Below are 21,537 nucleotides of genomic sequence, written 5' to 3' on the forward strand. Positions count from 1 at the left end.
TGTTTTCCGCAACAGAACTTTTGGCTTCTTTAACTATTTCCCTTAGCTGAAATCTAGTTAGGTATTTATTTGTTGAAGCCATGTTCTATGGCATCTCTAGAAGAGTATTTTGCTTTATTGGCACAAAATACCATAACCCTCCTTGAGAAATTGAATTGTCTAACTTATGCAAAACCTTGTTCCCTACCATAAAGCTTGCTTTAAACCTTTTCCATAGTTGTCCTCTAATTACCTGTTGTCTCTATACTTCCTTGTCAAATCCACACACCTTCACAACATTAGAAGATATCTTAGCTGAGGATGAACACCTGCAGCTTTTTTATTTTAGTGATCACACCAAGGATGCCCCTTTTTTTGTTTGGTTGGTTGTTGAGTGCCCTAGGTGGTTCGGGCTGAATTTTCCAGACTTGGAGTGGCCTTTTTCAGCATTATCTTCATTTTTCTTTCCTCTCAACGTACTTCAGAAAAGGCCTCCCGAATGCTTGGTAGGGGTTTTGTACCTAGAATTCTTCCTCTCACTCCATCTAGGTTTTTGTTCAAACCTATCAGGAACTTGAATAATCTCTTTTTTTCAATAATCTTTTTGCATTTGGCTGAATCTTCTGGACACTTCCACTGGGTTATATCAAACTTATCCAGTTGAAGCCAGTACTTGTTGAGTGAATTAAAGTACTAGGTAACATGGGATTCTTCCTGCCACAGATCATCTAGCATGCTTTCAATCTCAAATAGCTCCAAATTATTTTCAACATGCGAGTAAGCCTCTGATAGGAACCACCTATCAACCTCCTTAGCAACTGCCCAGATATCTTGAGTAGTGTCGTATAGTAAAAAATTCTCACCAATTTCATTAATCATGTAGTTAACAAGCCAGGACATTACTATGTTATTTTTAGATTTCCATATCCAGAACTTTGGGTCTTCCTCCCTTGGTTTGCTTGTGGCTCCAGGTAGGTAGTCATCATTCCCCTTTTCGCAAATGAACATCATCACGGATTGGGACCATTGGAGGTAGTTTTGCCCGTTCAACTTGTGATCAGTGTTAGTAAACATATTTTTGTTTATGGCTCCCTTGCTGTTGGCTGGACAAGGGATGATCTCCAAAGACTAATTGCTTTTCCCGGCCATGTTGTGATTCCCAGATCTGAAGGTTGTAGGAGTGAAGGATTGAAAGGCAGATAGCGTGGCAGTCACCGCCTAGGTGTGGCAATTGTTGCCTAGGGTTTAACAAAAGAGAAGTTTTTTTTTTTTGCTCTGATGCTATACAGAAAATATTAGGGAGAAGAACTAATTAAACTATATTGAATCCAAGTAGAGGTATTTATACAAGTACAAAATATCTATGCTTCTCCTAGAAATTAGTAATAAATTCAAATTTAGATAACCATAACTGATATTTGAACTGTTGTAACTAATATTTGAAATGCTGAATTATTTTCCTTTTTCAAGCTTTATCATTTCCTTTAATTTTGGAGTTTATCTTATCTTCTAGGTTGCCTCATTTAAATCTTGAATTCTTTCAACCACCATATCTTTTCTTTTTCAAACTTAAACATCCAATCTTCCATCTTTATGATTTCCGATAATCTTCTTAAAATCTCGACACTCCCCAACACAACGAGGCTACAAGTGTTATTGTCCTAACACTAGGAAATTTGTTGTATCTTGTGATGTCTCTTTTCTCGAGGATCACTACTTTTATTCCCCCATATCTCTGTAGGCGGGGACTTCTAGTGCAGAGCAAGGTTGGGATTCTTTGTTTTGTCTTGAGGTAGTTACTAAGATTAATCCCACTTCTAGTTATGTAATAGATCAAGGGGGAGAACAACCGGTCCAAGCTCCTCAAAAACCACCTCTGGTTTATTCTCAAAGATCTTATGACCCAAAGCAAGGCCAGTCATCACCTTAGTAGGAAGGCCCAATACCCAAAGAGGATGGAAGACTTGAACCTGCAGTAGCTGAGATGATGACAGTACCTGATGAGGAAGAACAAAGGACAGAAATTTAAATATAGTACAACAATAGATATAATAAGATTCAAACTTGAATGATAGTTCTCTCCGATCTTTATGGAACTACTTTATCTCTAACTTCTTATCCTTTCTTTATCTCCTCAGCTGTATTTAATTTAAAATTATTCTCCTTTTCATCTTATCTCCTTTATCACATTCCAATCTTTTCTTATCACTACATGGCCGAAATTATTCCATATATTGTCCAACAAAAATTATTGAAGTTGACTTGTCCCAGACATAATTTTAGATGTCTTATGAAAATTGAAGGAGTTAATTGAATGCGTAGCAATCTGGTCTAATCCTATCAAATAATTTAGGTTCTAAAACTCTTACTACCCTTGTGTGGATGTTAGAAGCTCAAACCTGTGTAGTTCATTTCCAATTTTCTATTTGTTTATTTTAAATCTAAAAAGTAGGTTAGCATGGTACATTGTTGACTTTTAAGCTGATAGTTTGTTGCATCTTTGAACTCATTTCTTCCTTTTCAGCCATTTTGGAAGGTTGTGAGCTACAGTGACAGCAGAGGCAGAGGCGTTGTTGGTGAGAAGCCTGCAAGTCATTTACCAATAATTGGTTTTGTTTTGAAGTAGTTGTTTCTTATTTTTGTTTCGTTTCTTTATCTTTACTTATAGGGTATACGTATTATATATATATACATACCCAGAATTCTATTAGGTAGGTAATTGTTGACTCTTGTTTTATTGTTAGGTGTTCTGGAAGCAAACTTTATTGAGCCTACCCACAATAAGCAAGATTTTGAGAAAACTTCTGTTTTTCAAAAGCTTGAGAACCGCTTGAAAGAAATGACATGGGACTACTGGTAAGTTTGTCATTTGTGGGCTTACCACCGAGAGGATCTTTATGTTCATCTAACTGTTAGGGGATAAATTGATTTGGAGCTGTTGTACTTCTATTTTCCCTTGTTTATCCACATTACATATTAGCTTGTCAATTGTTTTACGTAATTCAATTGGAGTTTTATTGCCTTTTACTATAAACTTTTTGGAGCTTTCTTCTTTCTTCCTTTTCCTTTGCTAAAAAATTTTTGCATCTAAGATGTGTCAGGTTTTGCAAAGTGAACCTAAGGACCAGAGTCAAGTAAGCCTCTATAAGTATCATATTATGACATAACAAATATCTATTCCATGATAATAAACTGAATCAATATCTATACAATGTTGCCTGAAATAACCAGAACAAACTACTAAAAATGTCACAAGAAGAAAATATTTGATGCCCACAAGAACAGATGTGGGGCCTACCAAAGACAAAATGACTAAACTTAACTAAACCTTTTAAACTATCTGATGTGTAGGTTCTGTGGCCAAACCATGATCTTATATATATGTGTGTGTGTGTGTGTAAATCATGAATGAGCCGAGCCCAGTGAATAGACAACACATACTACTACAGAATTGGGACAGACAATATGAATGAGTTTTTTTTTATACAAGAAACCTTATTTTCCATTTTATAGCAATAAAGTTATATTTCAAGAATTTTTTTTTTGTTTTTCAATAAATCTCTTTTCTTTTCTGTATCTGATTGGAAAACCCATACTTTCAATTTTTTGGAGTACACTAAGTAGAATGAATTCATATAATAGTTCTTTCATTGGCCACACTTTTTTCCAAAGTAAATATTGATATAGGTGTGTTAGCCTGCACACAAGTTTAGTAATGTTTTTGCTAATTGACATCAAATCAAGGTGCACCAGGGCTAATATCTACTACTTCCGTTAGTTACAATATTCTATCAAAGGTCCTCCCAAAACCCAAAACCCTAATACACATTATCAATGAACATGACAGAAGGAATAAGAAAAGACTTGTCCCAACATTCTAAGCTTTACAATTTGTAGAACTGAAAGTATTTTCATATCATTCACTATACAAAGGGGTATATATATACAAGGAGAACCTAATCAAATCTTATTGGATTGGACTCCTAAGAATCATCGATCAATCTCCTAAGATTGATCAATCAACTAACACAGAAAGTAATAAAATTAAATAATTGAAAACAAATCAAATCTTCCAAGCTGTACATATTTTAAACAAGTTGTACATATTTTAAATTATAAGGGATTAAATGCTGAGAAATAAGATATATCCCCACTCCCCTTCAAGCTGGGGTGAATATATTATTCATCCCAAGCTTGGAACTTAGATCTTCGAAGCATTTTCTTGGCAGGGCTTTTGTTAGAATATCTGCAACTTGAGAACTCGTCGGTGTGTAGATTAGCTTGATAACATTTCTTTTGATTTTCTTCTTAATGAATTGACGACGATCGATCTCCACATGCTTAGTCCTGTCATGATGTATTGGGTTCTTGGCAATACTAATGATAGATCGTTTGTCACATAAGATTTTTATAGGTCCTTAGGTTCTCACTCCAAGTTCTTAAGTTCTTTAAGTAACCTTCTTATCCACAAACCTTCACAAATCTCATGAGCCATGGCACGAATTCTGCTTGCTACTTCTAGAGACTACTGATTGTTTCTTGCCGCTCCAAGTGACTAGGTTTCCCCACACATAAGTACAATATCCAAATGTAGACCTTCGATTTATGATTGAACTGGCTGAGTCTATGTCACTATAGATTTCCACTTTTCACAATTGGAACCTTTTCTAAAGAAGTGACATTTCCCAAGTGTTAGCTTTAAGTATCTTAAGATTCTAAGAACTACCTCCATGTGAGTTTCTCTTGGATCACTCATGAATTGACTAACAATACTGACTGAAAACCCGATATTAGGTCTAGTTTGAGACAGATGTATGAGTTTACCTACTAGCCTTTGGTATTAACCCTTGTCGACTGGAGCACTTTTCTCTTCCCTCTCGAGTTTGGTGGTGGCTTCAATTGGGGTGTCAGCCGGTTTACAACCTAGCATCCTGCATTCCTTTAATAGATCCAAAACATACTTTCTTTGAGAGACAGTGATTCCATAGCTAGATCTAGCCACCTCTATCCCTAGAAAATATCAAAGATTCCCCAAGTCTTTCATCTCAAACTCTTTGGGAAGGATTTTCTTTAGACCACTCATCTCTTCTGTGAAGTCTCTTGTAACAATAATATCATCAACATATACAATTAGGATTGACATTTTACCTTCGGACCTTTTCACAAATAGAGTATGATCGGCTTGACATTGGGAGTATCCATGAAGCTTTACAACTCTTGTGAATCTTTCAAACCATGCTCTTGATGACTACTTAAGACCATATAGTGACCTTTTTAGCTTACACATTTGGTTCTTCTTAGCCTGTGTTTCTAACCCCGAGGGAATCTTCATATATACTTTTTCTTCTAAATCTCCGTTCAAAAAGGCATTCTACACATCAAGTTGAAATAGCAGCCGGTCTAAGTTTGCTGCTAGGGATAGAAGAACTTGTATGGTATTGAGTTTGGCTACTGGTGCAAGTGTCTCTTGGTAATCAACCCCAAAAGACTGAGTAAATCCCTTTGCAACAAGATTAGCTTTATACCTATCAATACTTACATCTTCCTTGTACTTCACTATAAATTTCCATTTGCATCCAATTGGATTTTTACTTGTAGGTAGGGTGGTAATTTCCAAAGTTTGATTCTTTTCTAATGTCTGTATTTCATCCATCATAGCAACTTTCCATAAGGGATCAATGAAAGCCTCTTGAATATGAGCCAAAATCCAAACTATATCCAAACTAGTAACAAATGCTTGAAACTTTGGTGAGAGACTTTTGTAAGACATGTAATTGTAAAGAGGATGTTTTGTACATGATTTGACCTCCTCCCTTAGAGCAATTGGCCAATCTGGATCATTCTTAGGTGTCTCACTAGCAATATTTTCAGAATTAGTGTTACCTTCATTCATTGAATCTAGATTGGATTGGTGGTTAGATTCAATTTGTGCTCGGTGGTCTCCCTGATCTTTTTGAGCAGTTCCTCTCCTAGAGTAGACACAAAACTCTGTAGCTAGTAAGCCTCCATCGGTTGGATTAGGTGAGTCAATGGGATTAGGAGAAACATGAGACTCCAAGTTAGTGTCAATTGGTTGGATTGGAGATGGGATACAGTCATAGTGGGATTAGGAGACAATAATGATGATGGACAATCCTCGACATCCCAAGACTGGCATTCCCTCATGGTGAATTCACTCTCCCCCTGAATGGTAGGATTGGGATAAAAGGGCTAAGATTCAAAGAACGTAACATCCAGAGAATGATAGTATTTCCTGGTGGAAGGAGAAAAACACTTATACCCTTTTTGATGAGGAGAATATCCTAAACCTTCACATTGCAACAAATTAATGCACTTCACATTGCAACAAATTGGAACTTTTATTCTTGAATAGTGAAAGGACCAATTTTTCAAGATAAGCAAAATTCGGATGCCCTAAACTAAAATGCCAAAACATGTCCAGATTATTGAAATTGGGAATAGAAATAGTGAAAGAAGAACTCCAAGAAGCTAGATTACCAACTTGCAGATCCGGTTTACTTGGTGGAGTGCTTGTGAATAGGTATAACCCTGAACACATGCTCCAATCATCATCCCCAAATTCAACTCCTGAAATTCACACAATTTTTTGTAAAATTTAGAGACACAGTTATACTCCTAAGTATTTTCAGGAAGGGCTAGAACAAGGGCATGTGTCATGCAAGTCTTCAGGTCCTGAAAGGCCTTTTCTGATTCTATACCCCACTTCCAAGCCCCATCTTCAATAAACTCGTAAGAGGTGCCTGTGTAAGAGCATAGCCCTTGATGAATTTTCTATAAGACTGTAAGGCCCAAAAACCCTCTCACCAGCTTAGCCAATGCTCCCCATTGATCTTCATACTCGTTAGGGCCAAATTGCACTAACACTGATTACTCATTCTTCCTAAGTGCTCAATTGGCTGGCTCAACTGCATCCACTGCTACCAACTTGCGACGACCATCGATGTGAAAAGAGATAAAATCAAGCTTCTAGTCCTCTGGAAAATCATAAAACTCAAAAGAATTTTTTTTTTTTTTTTTTCTTCTAAAGATCCAACCTGAGGGCTCTTGCCCATCAAACTGGGGTACGTCCACCCTGATCAATCATGGAATGCCCGGTCGAGAAGTTATGTTATGATCAATGTTTTGTAGCCACCTGAATTGCTGTCACTGTATTTGATTTAGGGGAGATACATGAATTGGGTTGACATTCACCCCTTCTGAGGATGCGTTTCCAGCCTCTACTGTTGCCCGATCCTGGTTCAATAAATTTGGGTGCGTTGTAGATGGATTAATTGGTGGCTCGGTGAATTGCAAAAACAGGGGAGCAAAGCTCCCTTGCACCTGCATCAAACGGTTATTGGTCTGCTCCTCTCAAGCTTGAACCTCAGCTAGGATCCCATCCCTTATTTCTGCACAGTGAACCCTCGCCTTCTCCAAGATTGACTCCATCTGTTTGTTCGACTCAGCACCAAATGATAGAATCACTAAAGGGAAGTGATCACCCCTTGAATTTTAGCAAGAACTTGGAAGAACATAGTTGCATAGAATTTAGAGAGAATATATAGAGGAAGAGGAAGTTGAATATTGATATTCCATGCTCTGTTTACAATTTGCTCGGACATTTATTTACAACTTTTAACAGAATTTGGTTATTTTGGAGAATTCCCCAACTAACTGTGCATGCTTTAACAAACTCAAGCAATTACAAAAATGACATTCCTCTCCTCTACTAATTTCATCAGTGTGATTCTGCTTGCTTAATGCATCAGCCTTGCTGGAACCTTCCCCATCCTCTTTCTCCTTCAATTCTCAACTGGTTCCACTGACTTAACTGAGGTACTATCATCCTAGACTGGCTTTTGTACTTGCATTTATCATGAAAATGTTTGAATCCTTGCATATTTGACACTACATCCAAGCCCCTTCTAGTGGTCTGGCTCATTTTTCACTACATTCAAGCAGTGTCCCTAAGAGGGTCACTCCCTAACAATTTTCTTATTTTTCTGGAATTCACGATGTTTGATCTGACAAGTTTTCAATTTTTTGTCAGCTACCTAACACAAACCCTCGTCCATTTCTAAGCTTAGGGCCTCCTGTAAATAGGTGGAACACCTTCGCTTGCTTCCTCAAACAACAGCCAGAGTTCCATATAGAAATAATGTAGTCTAGTATATTGTTTCTTAAAAAATTAAATTAAACACATTTATAAAAAATGATGAAAGACTTTTTCCTACCTAACTCAATTATTTTTAGGTAAACTAATTGTGTGTGATGTCTTTTTTCCCATGAAAAAATAACTCTTAGGACCCTAAATACTGAAAATATTTGGACTCCCAGTACTGTTGAAGGGGGCGGAGCCTTGTAGCAATGGTAAGGTTGCTTCTTTGTGACTAGGCCATAATTTTGAGTTATGGAAACAACCTATTTGCAAAGTATGGGTAAGACTCTGTATCTTTATCTTATCATGTATTAGAATGTGTTTACAATTAATAATTTGTTGGCCGTAGTGCTTTCTGCTAACATAGATTATTTCTTCTTTATTATTCCTTTTATTGGTAAATTACAACAATTGTTGGTAGCTTTATTTTAGTACAGGCAATATTGCTCACGTATTAGAAATATTATTCTACATGCCCTTGCTTTATTAGAGTAGCCACAAAGCTAAATTTTTCCCTTACTATTTTACCATATATTTTCCTGTCTATGCCACTAATATAAAATATATATTTAGTAGTGGGAAAAAAATATTTATAGAACCCTGAGCCTGTAACCACCCATGGTTTTAGACAATTCCTGTCATTAGACAGCTTTTGGTATGAAACCACTAGGTCATGTTTTCATGAAATTAAAAATTGGAATAGATTTCAATCGCTTTGGTGAGAACTGGTTGGAAGCTGTTGTCTGATGCAATTACTTTCAAGCATGCTCACTTCAACCAATTGACTTGATGAGCAACAAAGTGAACTAATCAAATCATGAGTTCCAAATCATACTTTCAAACCCTACTCAAGAGATTTGATTAACTGATTGATGGACTTGGACAGAATTTCTTTACTTGGGTTCAATTTAACTAGCAGGGGTGGCCTGAATTTTTCACATCCGTAGTATTTAAACCCTAGTGGTGGTCAATATAATTTCTCTTCTATTTATGGAGGCAAGGAAACTCGTCTATAACTACTATGTTTTTACTTTTGGATGCTGCAGAGGAAAAGAAGAACCACTTTATTTTTAGGGGATGTAATAACACATGCAAACAATTTAATAGTTTGTGGGATATGAGGAGTTCTTATAAATAGTTTATGCTTATTGGTGGACTTGGCAGGGACACACATTGTAGACTCCTAGGGTACCGGGTTACGAAAAAGTCTCGAGCAACAACCACCTCAGTGGAGTCAGCCAGTGGTCAACCATCCAATATTAAACAGCAGCCTGTGATGAATAATAAAGTTATTCTTACTACGTTAAGGGAAGCAGAAGGTGTAGCTCTTCGGTACCCATTGCCGGCTTCCTCCAATTGCATAGAAGGAAGCCCTAGAGAATCATTATCCAACTCTCAAGGGAATCATGGACAAGGTGAAATGTTGAACTGAAAAATGATCATTAATCTGTTATTCAAGGACCTTCCTAACATGTTTAGTGTACTAAGTTCTTTCTACCTGCACAGTAGAGCAATTAAAAAGGAAAGTTGCCCATCATATAACAGAGCCTGAAAATATGAAAAGGAGGGCAGGTGGTGTTGATGTACCTACCAATCAGGAAATACAGGTTTGAATTAGGAATCCATATGTTCAATTTTCTTCTTGTTCATAATTTGTTTGCTATTTGAACTATAGTTCGTGACAACTGACACTATATCATTTCTGTTATGGCGACCAGTCGCATTTTCCATGAAACATTTCTGCGATTGCTTGTTTCAGACCTATTGCCATAAATATGCACATCTACCCCCTCCCTACCCAAAATAAAAATAAATACATATTATGATCTTCTCATGTTTCTAATGGGTGACCATTTATTTTCCTGTAATTTTCATTTTATTTGATTAAAAATGACATAGGGCAGTACTGGTGGATTATTGTGTTCGTACAGTTACACACATGAACTGAAGATGCTAAGCTTTCATGTAATACAGCTTAATGGGATATGAAGGGAATTATGGCTTTTTATTAGATTTAATTTAGAAGGTTTGCTATATCAAGATCATTATGGCTTTTCAATGCCCTTGATTGAGCATTGTTACACTTTTAGAAGAAATACCACTCTTTCAAGCAGACAACTATCGAGAATTGTAGTTAAATTCACTGTAAAATGTTTCTGGCCTCTCTTGTTGTACAGATTTTGATTTATTGAAATTATTGCTTAGTTGCTAAGGGCCCATTTGTTTGCCCTTCTAGAGAAAGGAATGATTCTTCTGTACAATGAACTGAGTATATGCTTTACAATATATACTAACAAGATATACAAAAAAAGGAAAGAAAGACAATATCCTAAAGGGAAAGAAAGACAAAAAACAAAAAAAGAAAAAACATGAAATCTCCTATTTCCTAAGACAGGAAAGGAAATCTCCAACACATTTGGAAAGGAGATATTTAGGAATAAATTCTAAGAAATCTCTAGCAATCTTCAACACTCCCCCACAACCTGGTGAGTGGATATGTTCCACTCCTAGCTTGCTTGTTATTTCCTAAAATTGTGCATAGGAGGTCCCTTAGTGTGAACATCTGCTAATTGTTCACACGATGGCATGTATCGAGTGCTAATTAGTCCACTATCAAGCTTGTCGATCTCTAAGTGCTTAGTTCAATCATGTTAGATTAGATTGTGTGCAATGTTGATAACTGACTTATTATCACAATACAACTTCATAGGCTCGATTCTTTTATTCCTCAAGTCACCTAGTATTATTTTTAGCCACAACAACTCACAAATCTCATGAGCCATAGCCCTGAATTTGGCTTCAGCACTCGACCTAAAACCACAAACTGCTACTTGATCCTCCATGTCACTAGATTCCTAAGAACATGCAATAATCTGTAGTAGACCTTCTATCAACATGTGATCTTGCATAGTCTACATCTGTATAAATTTTTGGAGTTAGCCCACCCTCTTTTTTGAATAACAATCCTCTTCTATTGTAGATTTGAGACACTAAAGTACTTTCTGAACCACTTGCAGATTCTCTTCTCTAGGATCATGCATGAACTGACACTACACTGACAGCATAGACTATATCCAGCCTTGTGTGTGATAGATAAATTAGTTTCCTAACAAGTCTTTAGTAGCTCCCTTTATCCACGACATTGCCGGTTTGTTCTTTGCCTATTCTGTGGGTTTATATGATGTTGTTAAACTTAAAAGGTGAGATACACTATGATGTTTTGCAAGCTCACATACATCACAATGTAAACTATCAATCAAAATGTTTTGAAAAAGTAAAGGAAAACATAGTTCTAAGAAGCTGAAATGAAGGATGACCAAGTGTCAAATGATGAAGCCAAATTTTGGACCTTTATGGAGAGCTAGAGGTACTATCAATTTGGGTGGGAAAGGGATTCTACAAGGGAATGACCTGCTTTGTGTCTTTTGTGGCCCTATCCTCGAATCTGTGGACCACCTCTTTGTCCACTATGAGATTGTCTTGTGCTTGTGGCAACAGATTTTTAGATGGTGGGGCTATGAGTGTGTCACGACCCTAAAGGGAGGGCAAGGGCATGAATGCAATTAGTAGTTAGAGGGGCAAGGTTGTAATTAGCCTAGTATTGTAATAAACCATAGTTGTACTAATCAGTTACAGCTATACCCACTTGTACATGGCGGTTACAACCATGAGGCTGCCTATAAAAGGAAAAGAAGCACCAAGGATGGGATTTATGCAATTGAATAGAATATAAATCTTTCCCTCCAAAATTCTTTCTCTTTTCTTCTCAATTCTCCCTCTTTTTCAATTCTCTCTCTCTCCCTCCAATTTGAATTCTACACCTACTCAATTCCAAATTTACATAAGTCTCAGATTCAAGACTTATCATTTGGTATCATCTACTCAATGATTGAAGGAGATAGTACTCGAGCAGAATTAATGACAGAAGGCACACGTATGAAGCAACTCGAGATGCGCATGGAAGCGCTGGAGTTTGGAATGAACCAAACTCACGAGGTGATCACTCAAGGTTGGGAAGATCAAGCTGCTGCTAGAGAAGCAATGCAGAGGGAATTGGAGAAGCATTAGGAAACCATCAATCAGTATGGGTAGAGGATTCATAGCATATTCAATATACTTTCTAGCCTTCCACAATTCAAGTTGCTGCCTGAATTTCCACTGTGATCGACAATTGATCCCAGCTAGTTCGACCACGGAATACTCGCACGACCTGACAGATTGATTGAGCCAAGTGAGCTGTCAGTCGAAGCCGAACATCGGGGCACCGATAAGAGGTCTGAATTCTCACACTAGTATTCCCACTCCTATGCCTCATTTGGAGATTCTCTTGTTTGACGGATCTAAGCCGAGGTGGTGGATCCATCTATGTGAGAGATTCTTTCAGTTGTATAATGTGCCCGAGATACAGAGGATCACCATGGCAGCGACATATCTCAATGATATTGCCAACTCATGGTATCAAGGGTGGATCAAGGCAAGGGAGGTGGAGGCTAGATGGAATGAGTTCGCAGAAGAACTATATGTAAGGTTCGGGGAGAAGAACATGTCAGATGTGATTGAGGAGTTCAAGATGTTGAAACAAACGGACACAGTGACTGACTACCTAGATAAGTTCAAGGAATTGAGAACTCTTATGTGGAATGCATAGCCGTGCTTAATGGAGTAGTATTTTGTATCCAATTTTGTTAGTGGCCTCAGAGGAGAATTGCGATCTAAGGTTAAGATGATGTTGCCTACCATTGTGAGGCAGGTCATGAAGAAGGTCAGACTCCAAGAATTGACGTTAGAGGCCATTTTTGGGAGGGGTAAACTGTGGCTTAGAAGCAATGTGAACCCTCCTCCACCGATGGGGGTGAATACGAAGGGGATGAGTGCATGAGTAGCATTAAGACCCCCTAAGACAAATTACAATGGCGCGAAGGGGACTACAATCGAATAGAGAAGGCAACTCGGACTCTGTTACAAATGTGGTGATAAGTATGGGCTACGCCATCAGTGCAAACTACAACTATTGAAAATGGAAGGCAAGAAAAGAAGGATGATGAGGAAGAAGGGGAGATCAGGGAGGAAGACCTGGAGTTGGTAAAAGAGACAAAGGTAGAAGATGAAGGATGGGAGATATCCTTCCATGCATTAAAAGGAGAACCAATAGGAAAGATAATAAAATTCAAGGGAGAAGCCAGAAGGAGGAAATTGATGGTCCTCATAGATAGTGGCAGCACACATAGCTCCCTTATTGAAGCCACTGCCACTGATCTACACTGTGAGTTGATGGCCACCACACCATTGTTTGTCACGGTGGCTAATGGTAACCGGATGTTTAACCACTACAAATGCGCGGGGTTCCAGTGGTTCATGCAAGGGCAGGAGTTCTCGATGGACCTAAGGGTGCTGGAACTAGGGGGTTGTGATATAGTTTTGGGGGTGGATTGGATGAGGACCGTCAGTCCCCTTACATTTGATTTCAATAAGTTGGAAGTGACAATGGAGGTGGATGGCAAGAAGCTAACATTGGTGGGAAGCCTAGAGTCAAGGGAATGCAGAATAATCACGGGGAAGAAATTACAGAAATTGCTCACAAAAGGAAAGTTCCACACTTCACAGCTATTCTCCACTCACGCTGTGGAAATGGAGGAAACAGGCTGCAGGGGAGTAAGGGGCAATGAGAAGCAGAAAGTGGAATCAAAGTCATCTCAAGATGAGGTAACCTCCTTGGGCATATTCAATGAACTTTTGATTGAGTTTAAGGATTTGCTTGCTAAACCTACTTCTCTTCCCCTTACCCGAGCCTTGGACCATGCCATTCCCTTGACGCCTAATTCAAAACCTATTATCATCAAGCCCTATCATTACCCATCCATACAGAAATTTGAAATAGAAAGACAAGTTAAATAAATGCTTTCCTCCTTAACTATACAATCCTGCCATAGCCCCTTTGCATCACCTGTTCTACTAGTCAAAAAGAAAGATGGTACTTGGCGGTTCTCTGTAAATTATCGCCAACTCAATTCCCTAACCATTAAGAACAAATTTCCTATTCCTATTGTAGAAGATTTGATGGATGAATTACATGGGGCAACCATTTTTGCTAAGCTAGATTTGCAATATGGGTACCATCAAATCAGAATGCACCCTTCAAACATCCCAAAAATCGCCTTTCAAACTAAGGCCTTTATGAATTCCTTATCATGTCATTTGGGCTCACTAATGCCCCAGCTACTTTTAAAGCCTTGATAAACCAACTATTTCCCCTTATCTAAGAAAAATCATATTAGTATTATTTGATGACATACTAATATATAACCCTAATTTGGAACTTCATCTTTCCCACCTAAAGACAACATTCCAAATCCTTAAACACAATCAATTGTATGTCAAGAAATCAAAATGCTTGTTTGCATAGGAGGTTGAATATTTGGGGCATGTAATATTGGGAAAAGGAGTTAGTACTGATCCAAAGTGTGAGAAAACAATTATGAGAGAAAAACTTAAGAGATTAGTCTCTTAATGTGTTATTTATAATAGGCACAATGGGTCTAATAACATACGGGCTTAGTCTATGGGCTTAGCCTAATTACACATAGTTATAATAAATAAATAAATAAATAAAACTCATACAACAATATGCAATATATCTAATTATACTAATAATTCTAGTACTCCCCCGCAAGCTGGAGCATAGATATCATATGTACCAAGCTTGTTACAGATATATTCTATCTGGTGACCATTTAGAGACTTGGTGAAGACATCGGCAAGTTGATCACTGGAGTTAACAAATCCTATAACAATAACACCTTCAACCTACTTTTCTCTAATAAAGTGACAGTCAATTTCAATATGCTTAGTCCGCTCATGGAACACTAGATTGGAAGCAATGTGCAAGGCAACCTGATTATCACAAACAAGCTTAATAAGGGACACTTCACAAAACTTGAGTTTCTCCAAGAGTTGCTTAAGTCAGATGAGCTCACAAGTTGCATTAGCCATAGCCCAATACTTTGCCTCTGCATTGGATCTAGCTACTACATTTTGTTTCTTACTTTTCCAAGAAATCATATTTCCTCCCACAAGAACACAATATCCAAAGGTCGACCAACGATCAGAAGGAGAGTCGGCCCAATCTACATCTGCATAACAACAAATATCTGTGTGCCCCTTATCCTCATAGAGTAGCCCTTTACCCGGTGCTCGTTTGATATATCTCAGAATCCGGATAACATCCCAGTGAGAATCACATGGAGAATTGAGAAATTGACTCACCACACTCACAACAAAAGCAATGTCGGGACGAGTGACTGTGAAATAGTTCAGTTTGCCTATCAATCCTCTATACCTTCTAGGATTTGAGTAAGACTCCTCATGTCCCAGCAAGAGTTTGACATTTGGGTCTATTGGGGTGTCAATCGGTTTGCAGTTCACCAGACCAGTTTCTTCTAAGATGTCAAGTTCATACTTCCTCTGAGAGATTAAGATCCCATCTTTTGATTGAGCAACTTCAATACCCAAGAAATATCGGAGTTTGCCTAGGTCTTTTGTTTGAAAGTGCTGATGGAGATGTTCCTTCAGATTTTGTATACTAACTTGATCGTTCCCTGTTATAACAATGTCATCTACATAAACAACGAGGTAAATACATAAAGAAGAAGAATATCGATAGAAAACTGAATGATCAGCTTCACTTCGAGTGAGATCAAAGGCTTGAACCACAGTGCTGAAACTGCCGAACCACGCTCGTGAAGATTGTTTCAGGCCATAGAGAGATTTCTTGAGTTTGCAGACTACATTGGACTCCCCCTGAGCAACAAAACCAGGTGGTTGCTCCATATAAACCTCCTCTTGCAAATCACCGTGAAGAAAGGCATTCTTAATGTCTAATTGATAGAGCGGCCAATGACGCGTGGCAGCCATAGAGAGAAATAGGCGAACATAGGCCATTTTAGCAACTGGAGAGAAGGTATCACTATAATCCAGCCCATAGATCTGTGTAAAGCCTTTGGCAACCAAGCGGGCTTTAAGACGTTCCACCTGTCCGTCAGAGCCCACTTTAGGGGTGAAGGCCCACCGACAACTAACGGAAGTCTTTCCTGGTGGCAAAGGCACCAAATCCCAAGTGCCAGTAGAATGCAAATCACCCATCTCATCTAACATAGCTTGGCGCCAACCAGGATGAGACATGGCTTCACTTATGGTTTTAGGAATAGAAATAGAAGAAAGGCTCAAAACAAAAGCACTATAAGCAGGTGACAAACGGTTATAACACAAAAAATTATAAAGATGGTGTGGATTACGAGTAGACCGTGTACCTTTGCGGAGAGCAATAGGAAGGATGTCGAGCTGAGGATCCATGGCAGGAGTGACCACTGACGGAGAGAGTGAGTCAGGAGAGTCATAGTCAAGAGGAATGCCGGTGCTAGGAGCCGGATGAGGACGACGGTGATAAGTAAGTAGTGGAGGAGTCGGGGAGTGTGGACTGGAAGATGGAAGTGAAGGGTCCACCGAGGAGGAGATAGACGAATCTGATAAGGCAACGGGAGAGAATGAATAGGCAATTCCTGGTCAAGACACTGTGAATCAGGCTGAACAACCGAAAAGAAAGATTGCTGTTCAAAGAATGTGACATCAGCAGACATAAGATAGCGGTTCAACTCAGGAGAGTAACACTTATAGCCTTTTTGCAACCGGTAGTAATCGAGGAAAATACACTTGAGAGATTTGACAGCAAGTTTATCCCGTCCTGATGAAAAGGAATGTACAAAGCAGATACATCCAAATACACGAAGGGGAACAGAATAAAGGGGCTGGGAGGGGAACAAAAGAGCATGAGGAATGTTGTCCTTTAACACTGAAGATGGCATGCGATTAATCAGATAACACGTAGTAAGAACAACATCTCCCCAGAATTTGGCGGGAAGATTTGCATGTAAAAGCAGTGTTCGTGCAGTTTCAATGAGATGACGATTTTTACGCTCGGCAACACCATTTTGTTGAGGTGTATAAGGACAAGAAGATTGATGCAAAATGCCACAAGTAATAAAAGTAGTAAATTGAGAATAAAAGTACTCAGGGGCATTATCACTACGTAAAGCACGTATAGAAACTCCAAACTGTGTTTTTATTTCAGCAGTGAATGTCTGAAAGACAGAAAACAACTCAGATCGACTCTTCATGAAAAACAACCAAGTGTAGCGAGAAAAGTTATCAATGAAAGTAACTAAATATGAGAAACTAAGAGTAGAATTGACCAGTGTTATTAAAGGCCCAAGGCGCACTAAGGCGCAAAGGGTCTTGGAGCCTGAGGCGCAAGGCGAGGCGCGCGCCTGGCAGGTGCAAGGCGCATGCTAACTAAGAAGAAAGAAAAATATACTTCTTAATTGAATAATAAGTCATAAAATAGATCCTAATCACATATCAACATTTATGTTATCAAAAAATTCAAGAATTCAACATATATTAAATAAATCACAACATAAACATAATTCATGACATACCTGTAAATTTCAGCAAATTAAATCTCACCATATTTCAACAAATCAGAAAAAGGAATCAACATTTAAACACCACAAATAAAAAACAAAATTAGTATTTGACATATATAATTAAAAGCCAACAAAATAGTATTAAAAATGTCATTAAACTTAAGCAAAACCCACCAAAAAATGTTAGTTTTAAGACTTTAAGTCAACAATCAACTTAAAAGGAAAAGTTAAATAATCAACCTTAAACCATTAATAGGTCCTAAATGGCTAAATTTTAATTAGGATTAACTAGATATACATAATAACTAGAAATCATCCTCATCATCAAGATCAAATGTATCCATATTTTCATCATCAGAACTATCATCTCCAATATCTTCTTCTACATCATCTCCCTCTCCATCTTCTTCTTCCTCGTCAAGATCCATTGGAGCATTTGAAGTTGATGCCCTTGTCCCCCTCCCCCTTGTCAAATTTGAAGTTGAAGTCGCTTTTGATCTAGTTGAGTGATTAGCTTCTTCAACACCAGATGCCATAGCAACATCAGCCCATGTCAAATCATGATCTTCATGTACCAGCTCATCATCTGACTCTCCAAATTTATCAATTGCCCCAAGCAACCACTCATTACTTTCATCAACTTCATCTAAAGAAATTGGATCAATTGATTTACGCAAACTAAAACGACGTCTCAAAGCTCTATTATACTTGACAAATACCAAATCATTGAGACGTTGCTCCAATCGATTTCTCTTTTTGTTATGAAGCTGTCACAATTAAATTAGAATCAGTAAGTTAAAGAAAGAAGAAATTATACACCTTTAGTGGTGAATATTAAGAATAAGAAAAAACACCCTTACATGCTCAAAGACACTCCAATTCCTTTCACAACCTGAAGAGCTACAAGTGAGGCTACATATCTTGATGGCAAACTTTTGCAAATTAGGGGTTGCAATACCAAATTGAGACCACCATTCAACTAGGAAAAAATATACCATAATGACATAATCAGTAATTGAAAATTGCTAGTTGTAGACTAATGATTAAACTTACTTAGATTATTAATTAAAAAACCATATTACCTGATGCCAATTGATTCCTTCCTCTTATGCATATTTGTTTTCCAAATATCCCTTCAGCATTTTTATACAAGCTTAGCTCTTTAGAAATTTTGTCTTGCACCTCTGCAGTGGGAACCAACCTCTCTATGGTTTGATACAACCCATCAATAATCTCTTGATCTTCTCCAATGCTTGCATTTGAATAAAAAAATTCTGGATTCAAGTAATATCCAGTTGCATGTTGAGGACGATGCAATTGAATATTCCACCTCCCATCAATGATTTCAAATATTTGCTTGTATTTCCTTTCATCATCAAAAGATTTGGCAATGGCTTCTTTTGCCCTATCCATAGCCTCATAAATATAAGGCATAGCAGGCTTATCCTCACTGTCTACCACTCTAAGCACCTTGACAAGTGGCCCTGACACCTTGAGAGCATAAAGAACATTTTTCCAAAATGAATCTTGTAACACTGTTTGAGATGCAAGCTTACCCCGTGCTTCTCTTGCAAATTTAGAGTTAGTCCACTCTTCTAAAGTGAACATCTTCCTCAAGTTGGCTTTTTGTTTATAAAGTCTTGAAAGGGTGAGGAAAGCCGTGGCAAATCTTGTTTTCCCAGGTCTTAACATCTCTCTCTTTTTTGTGAATATTCTCATCATATTCAACACTTGTGTAGAGCTATACAAAAATCCATTTACTGCACATGCTTTTTGAAAAGTCTTCTTCAATATAGGAAGTTTAAAAATATCTTCTAACATTAGGTCTAAGCAATGGGCAGCACATGGTGTCCAATATAAGTGCTTTCGCTTAGCCATTAAGAACTCTCCTATAAGACAAGTTAAAAATCTGTCATTAAACTAACAACATCAACATCATTCAAAGGCAAAAGTTAAAAAATAGCAAACTTACCAGCTAAAACATTAGCCGAGGCATTATCAGTCACAACTTGAACCACATTTGTTTCACCTACTTCCTCTACAAACTGGTCAAGTAATTTAAATATTTTAATAGCATCCTTGGCATATGAGGAAGTATCAATGGATCTAATGAACATACTTCCCTTTGGACAATTTACCAAAAAGTTAAGCAAAGATCTCTCTCTCTTATCCTTCCAACCATCACACATAAGGGAACATCCATATTTAGGCCAATCCTCCTTATGACTCTTCATAATTTCATTTGTGCATACCAACTCCTTCTTAAGATAAGGAACTCTCACCTCATGATAACTAGGAGGTTTCATGCTTGGACCAGCTCGACCAATAGCCTCAATCATTGGCTTAAAACTTGGATACTTGACTGCATTGAAAGACAAGCCAGCTTCATACATCCATCTAGAAAACCAAACGCAAGCATTCTCCCTCAGTTCTTTATTGACATGGGTCTCCATTGTTGTTTGCTTCCCAGTGCTCACTTTAAGTTTAGGAGGCAAAAGCAAATCCAAAGGCCCTTTCATCCTTTGCTTTTTTTGTTGCATTGTTAAACCTTGACTTGAACTTGAAGACATAGGCCTTTTAACACCTCTTTCAAAAACCACTTCATCATCATCATCATCTCCAAGGGTATCAATGTCGTCAAAATCTAGTATAACATCACTATTGTTCTTCTTTTCTAGCTTTTTTGACATATACTCTCTAATTTCTTCTTTAACATGTGAAGGACATTTTGGACAAACTTTGGCATTCCTATACCCTCCAACAAGGTGTTGTTTAGCTCGGTAAACCCCTCATTTCGTTATTTTTCCACAAAAATTACATTTTAAACAGTTTATGTCCTTTGGATCTGGCAGTGTGTTATATTTCCATGCTGGATCTTTTCTACCACTGCTAGAGGAGTCACTAGGAGCATTTGAATCAGATGCCATCAGGATTAGGATATCTGCCATAATCATCATAAGCAAGGAGTCATAAATTTGAAAAAACATTGTAAAAAAATTCTGAAAAGAAGCATGGATCAATAAGTGGCTGAATTTCAACCAAGGAAGGGAGGAATTGAAAAAGAATTTTAATTAGCGGTGGGATTTTCTGGAATGGAGAACTGATGTTGTAACGACCCGTTAGAGGGCCCAATATTTTTTCAGGAGTTATTTAATTAATTATTGAAGTATTGATTAAGATATTTTGTCAATTAATTATTTAATGTGGCAATTTAGAGATTTTGAAGGAAAAGAATAACATTTATTTCTTTTTAATGTTGGAGTTAAAGGAATTTGCCAAGGTGGCAATTTAGATTCTTAATTGAGAGAATAGTATTTAAATAGCATTTAAATGACATTTATTTTGTAGAAATTAAATGCAAGGGCATGAAGGTAATTTTGGAGTTTGAGAGTTTTAATAATAATTTTTGTATTATTATTAATTAAGTGGGACTATGTATTTAAAGAAGAATGAGAATCCATGTATGAGATGGAATTGGATTAAGAGTCTCCTAGTCCCAATAGGAGAAGGTTTTGAGAGTCTCAAAGTTCAATTGGGAGAGGGATTCCAAGTTATAAAAGGAAAGGGATCTAGGACTTTATGTCTATATATAGAGCCCATAGCTTAGCTTTTCTTCACATTATGTGAAGAACAGAAAGGCTAAGAGATAGCAGAGGCTTGCTAGAGTCTTCAGGATCGCTCTAGGGTTTGATCAGAGAGTTCTATCAGGCAAGTATTCTTCCTGTAATCCCTTCCATTACAGGTTTATATCAGTTTTTCAAATTATTCCAGTTCTTCATTGAGTTCTTAGATTTTATATCAGTAAGCAGAGACGTATATATATATATATATGCGTATAACAGTGAAGTTATGAGCAAGTTTCATTAATCCTCATCCATTTTGGATTGCAAGTTCCAGTAATCCTTATCCATTTTGGATTGC

At 37.6% G+C, this 21,537-nt stretch overlaps 2 protein-coding genes across 9 annotated transcripts in view; one reads left to right on the forward strand and one right to left on the reverse strand.

The window, feature by feature from the left end:
• The window catches only part of LOC127794339 (protein MICRORCHIDIA 6-like), a 104,211-nt gene that overhangs the window by 60,375 nt on the left and 22,299 nt on the right, over window positions 1-21,537 (forward strand). For 6 of the 8 annotated variants that reach the window (XM_052325353.1, XM_052325356.1, XM_052325357.1 and 3 more), the window contains 4 exons: window positions 2,504-2,555; window positions 2,724-2,835; window positions 9,302-9,552; window positions 9,644-9,744. In XM_052325353.1, the coding sequence (XP_052181313.1) occupies window positions 2,504-2,555; window positions 2,724-2,835; window positions 9,302-9,552; window positions 9,644-9,744 (516 nt within the window). The remainder of the gene's footprint in view (window positions 1-2,503; window positions 2,556-2,723; window positions 2,836-9,301; window positions 9,553-9,643; window positions 9,745-21,537) is intronic. The other 2 variants (XM_052325352.1, XR_008021644.1) reach the window with 2 other exon arrangements.
• LOC127794340 (uncharacterized) lies at window positions 18,021-21,017 on the reverse strand. Its single transcript, XM_052325358.1, has 2 exons — window positions 19,589-21,017; window positions 18,021-19,505 (listed from the first exon to the last, which is right to left on the reverse strand). Exons 1-2 carry the CDS (start codon window positions 20,304-20,306, stop codon window positions 18,682-18,684), a joined length of 1,542 nt encoding a protein of 513 aa, XP_052181318.1. The 5' UTR covers window positions 20,307-21,017; the 3' UTR covers window positions 18,021-18,681.

This window comes from Diospyros lotus, chromosome 2 (assembly GCF_014633365.1).
Source record: "Diospyros lotus cultivar Yz01 chromosome 2, ASM1463336v1, whole genome shotgun sequence".
Classification (NCBI taxonomy): Eukaryota; Viridiplantae; Streptophyta; class Magnoliopsida; order Ericales; family Ebenaceae; genus Diospyros; species Diospyros lotus.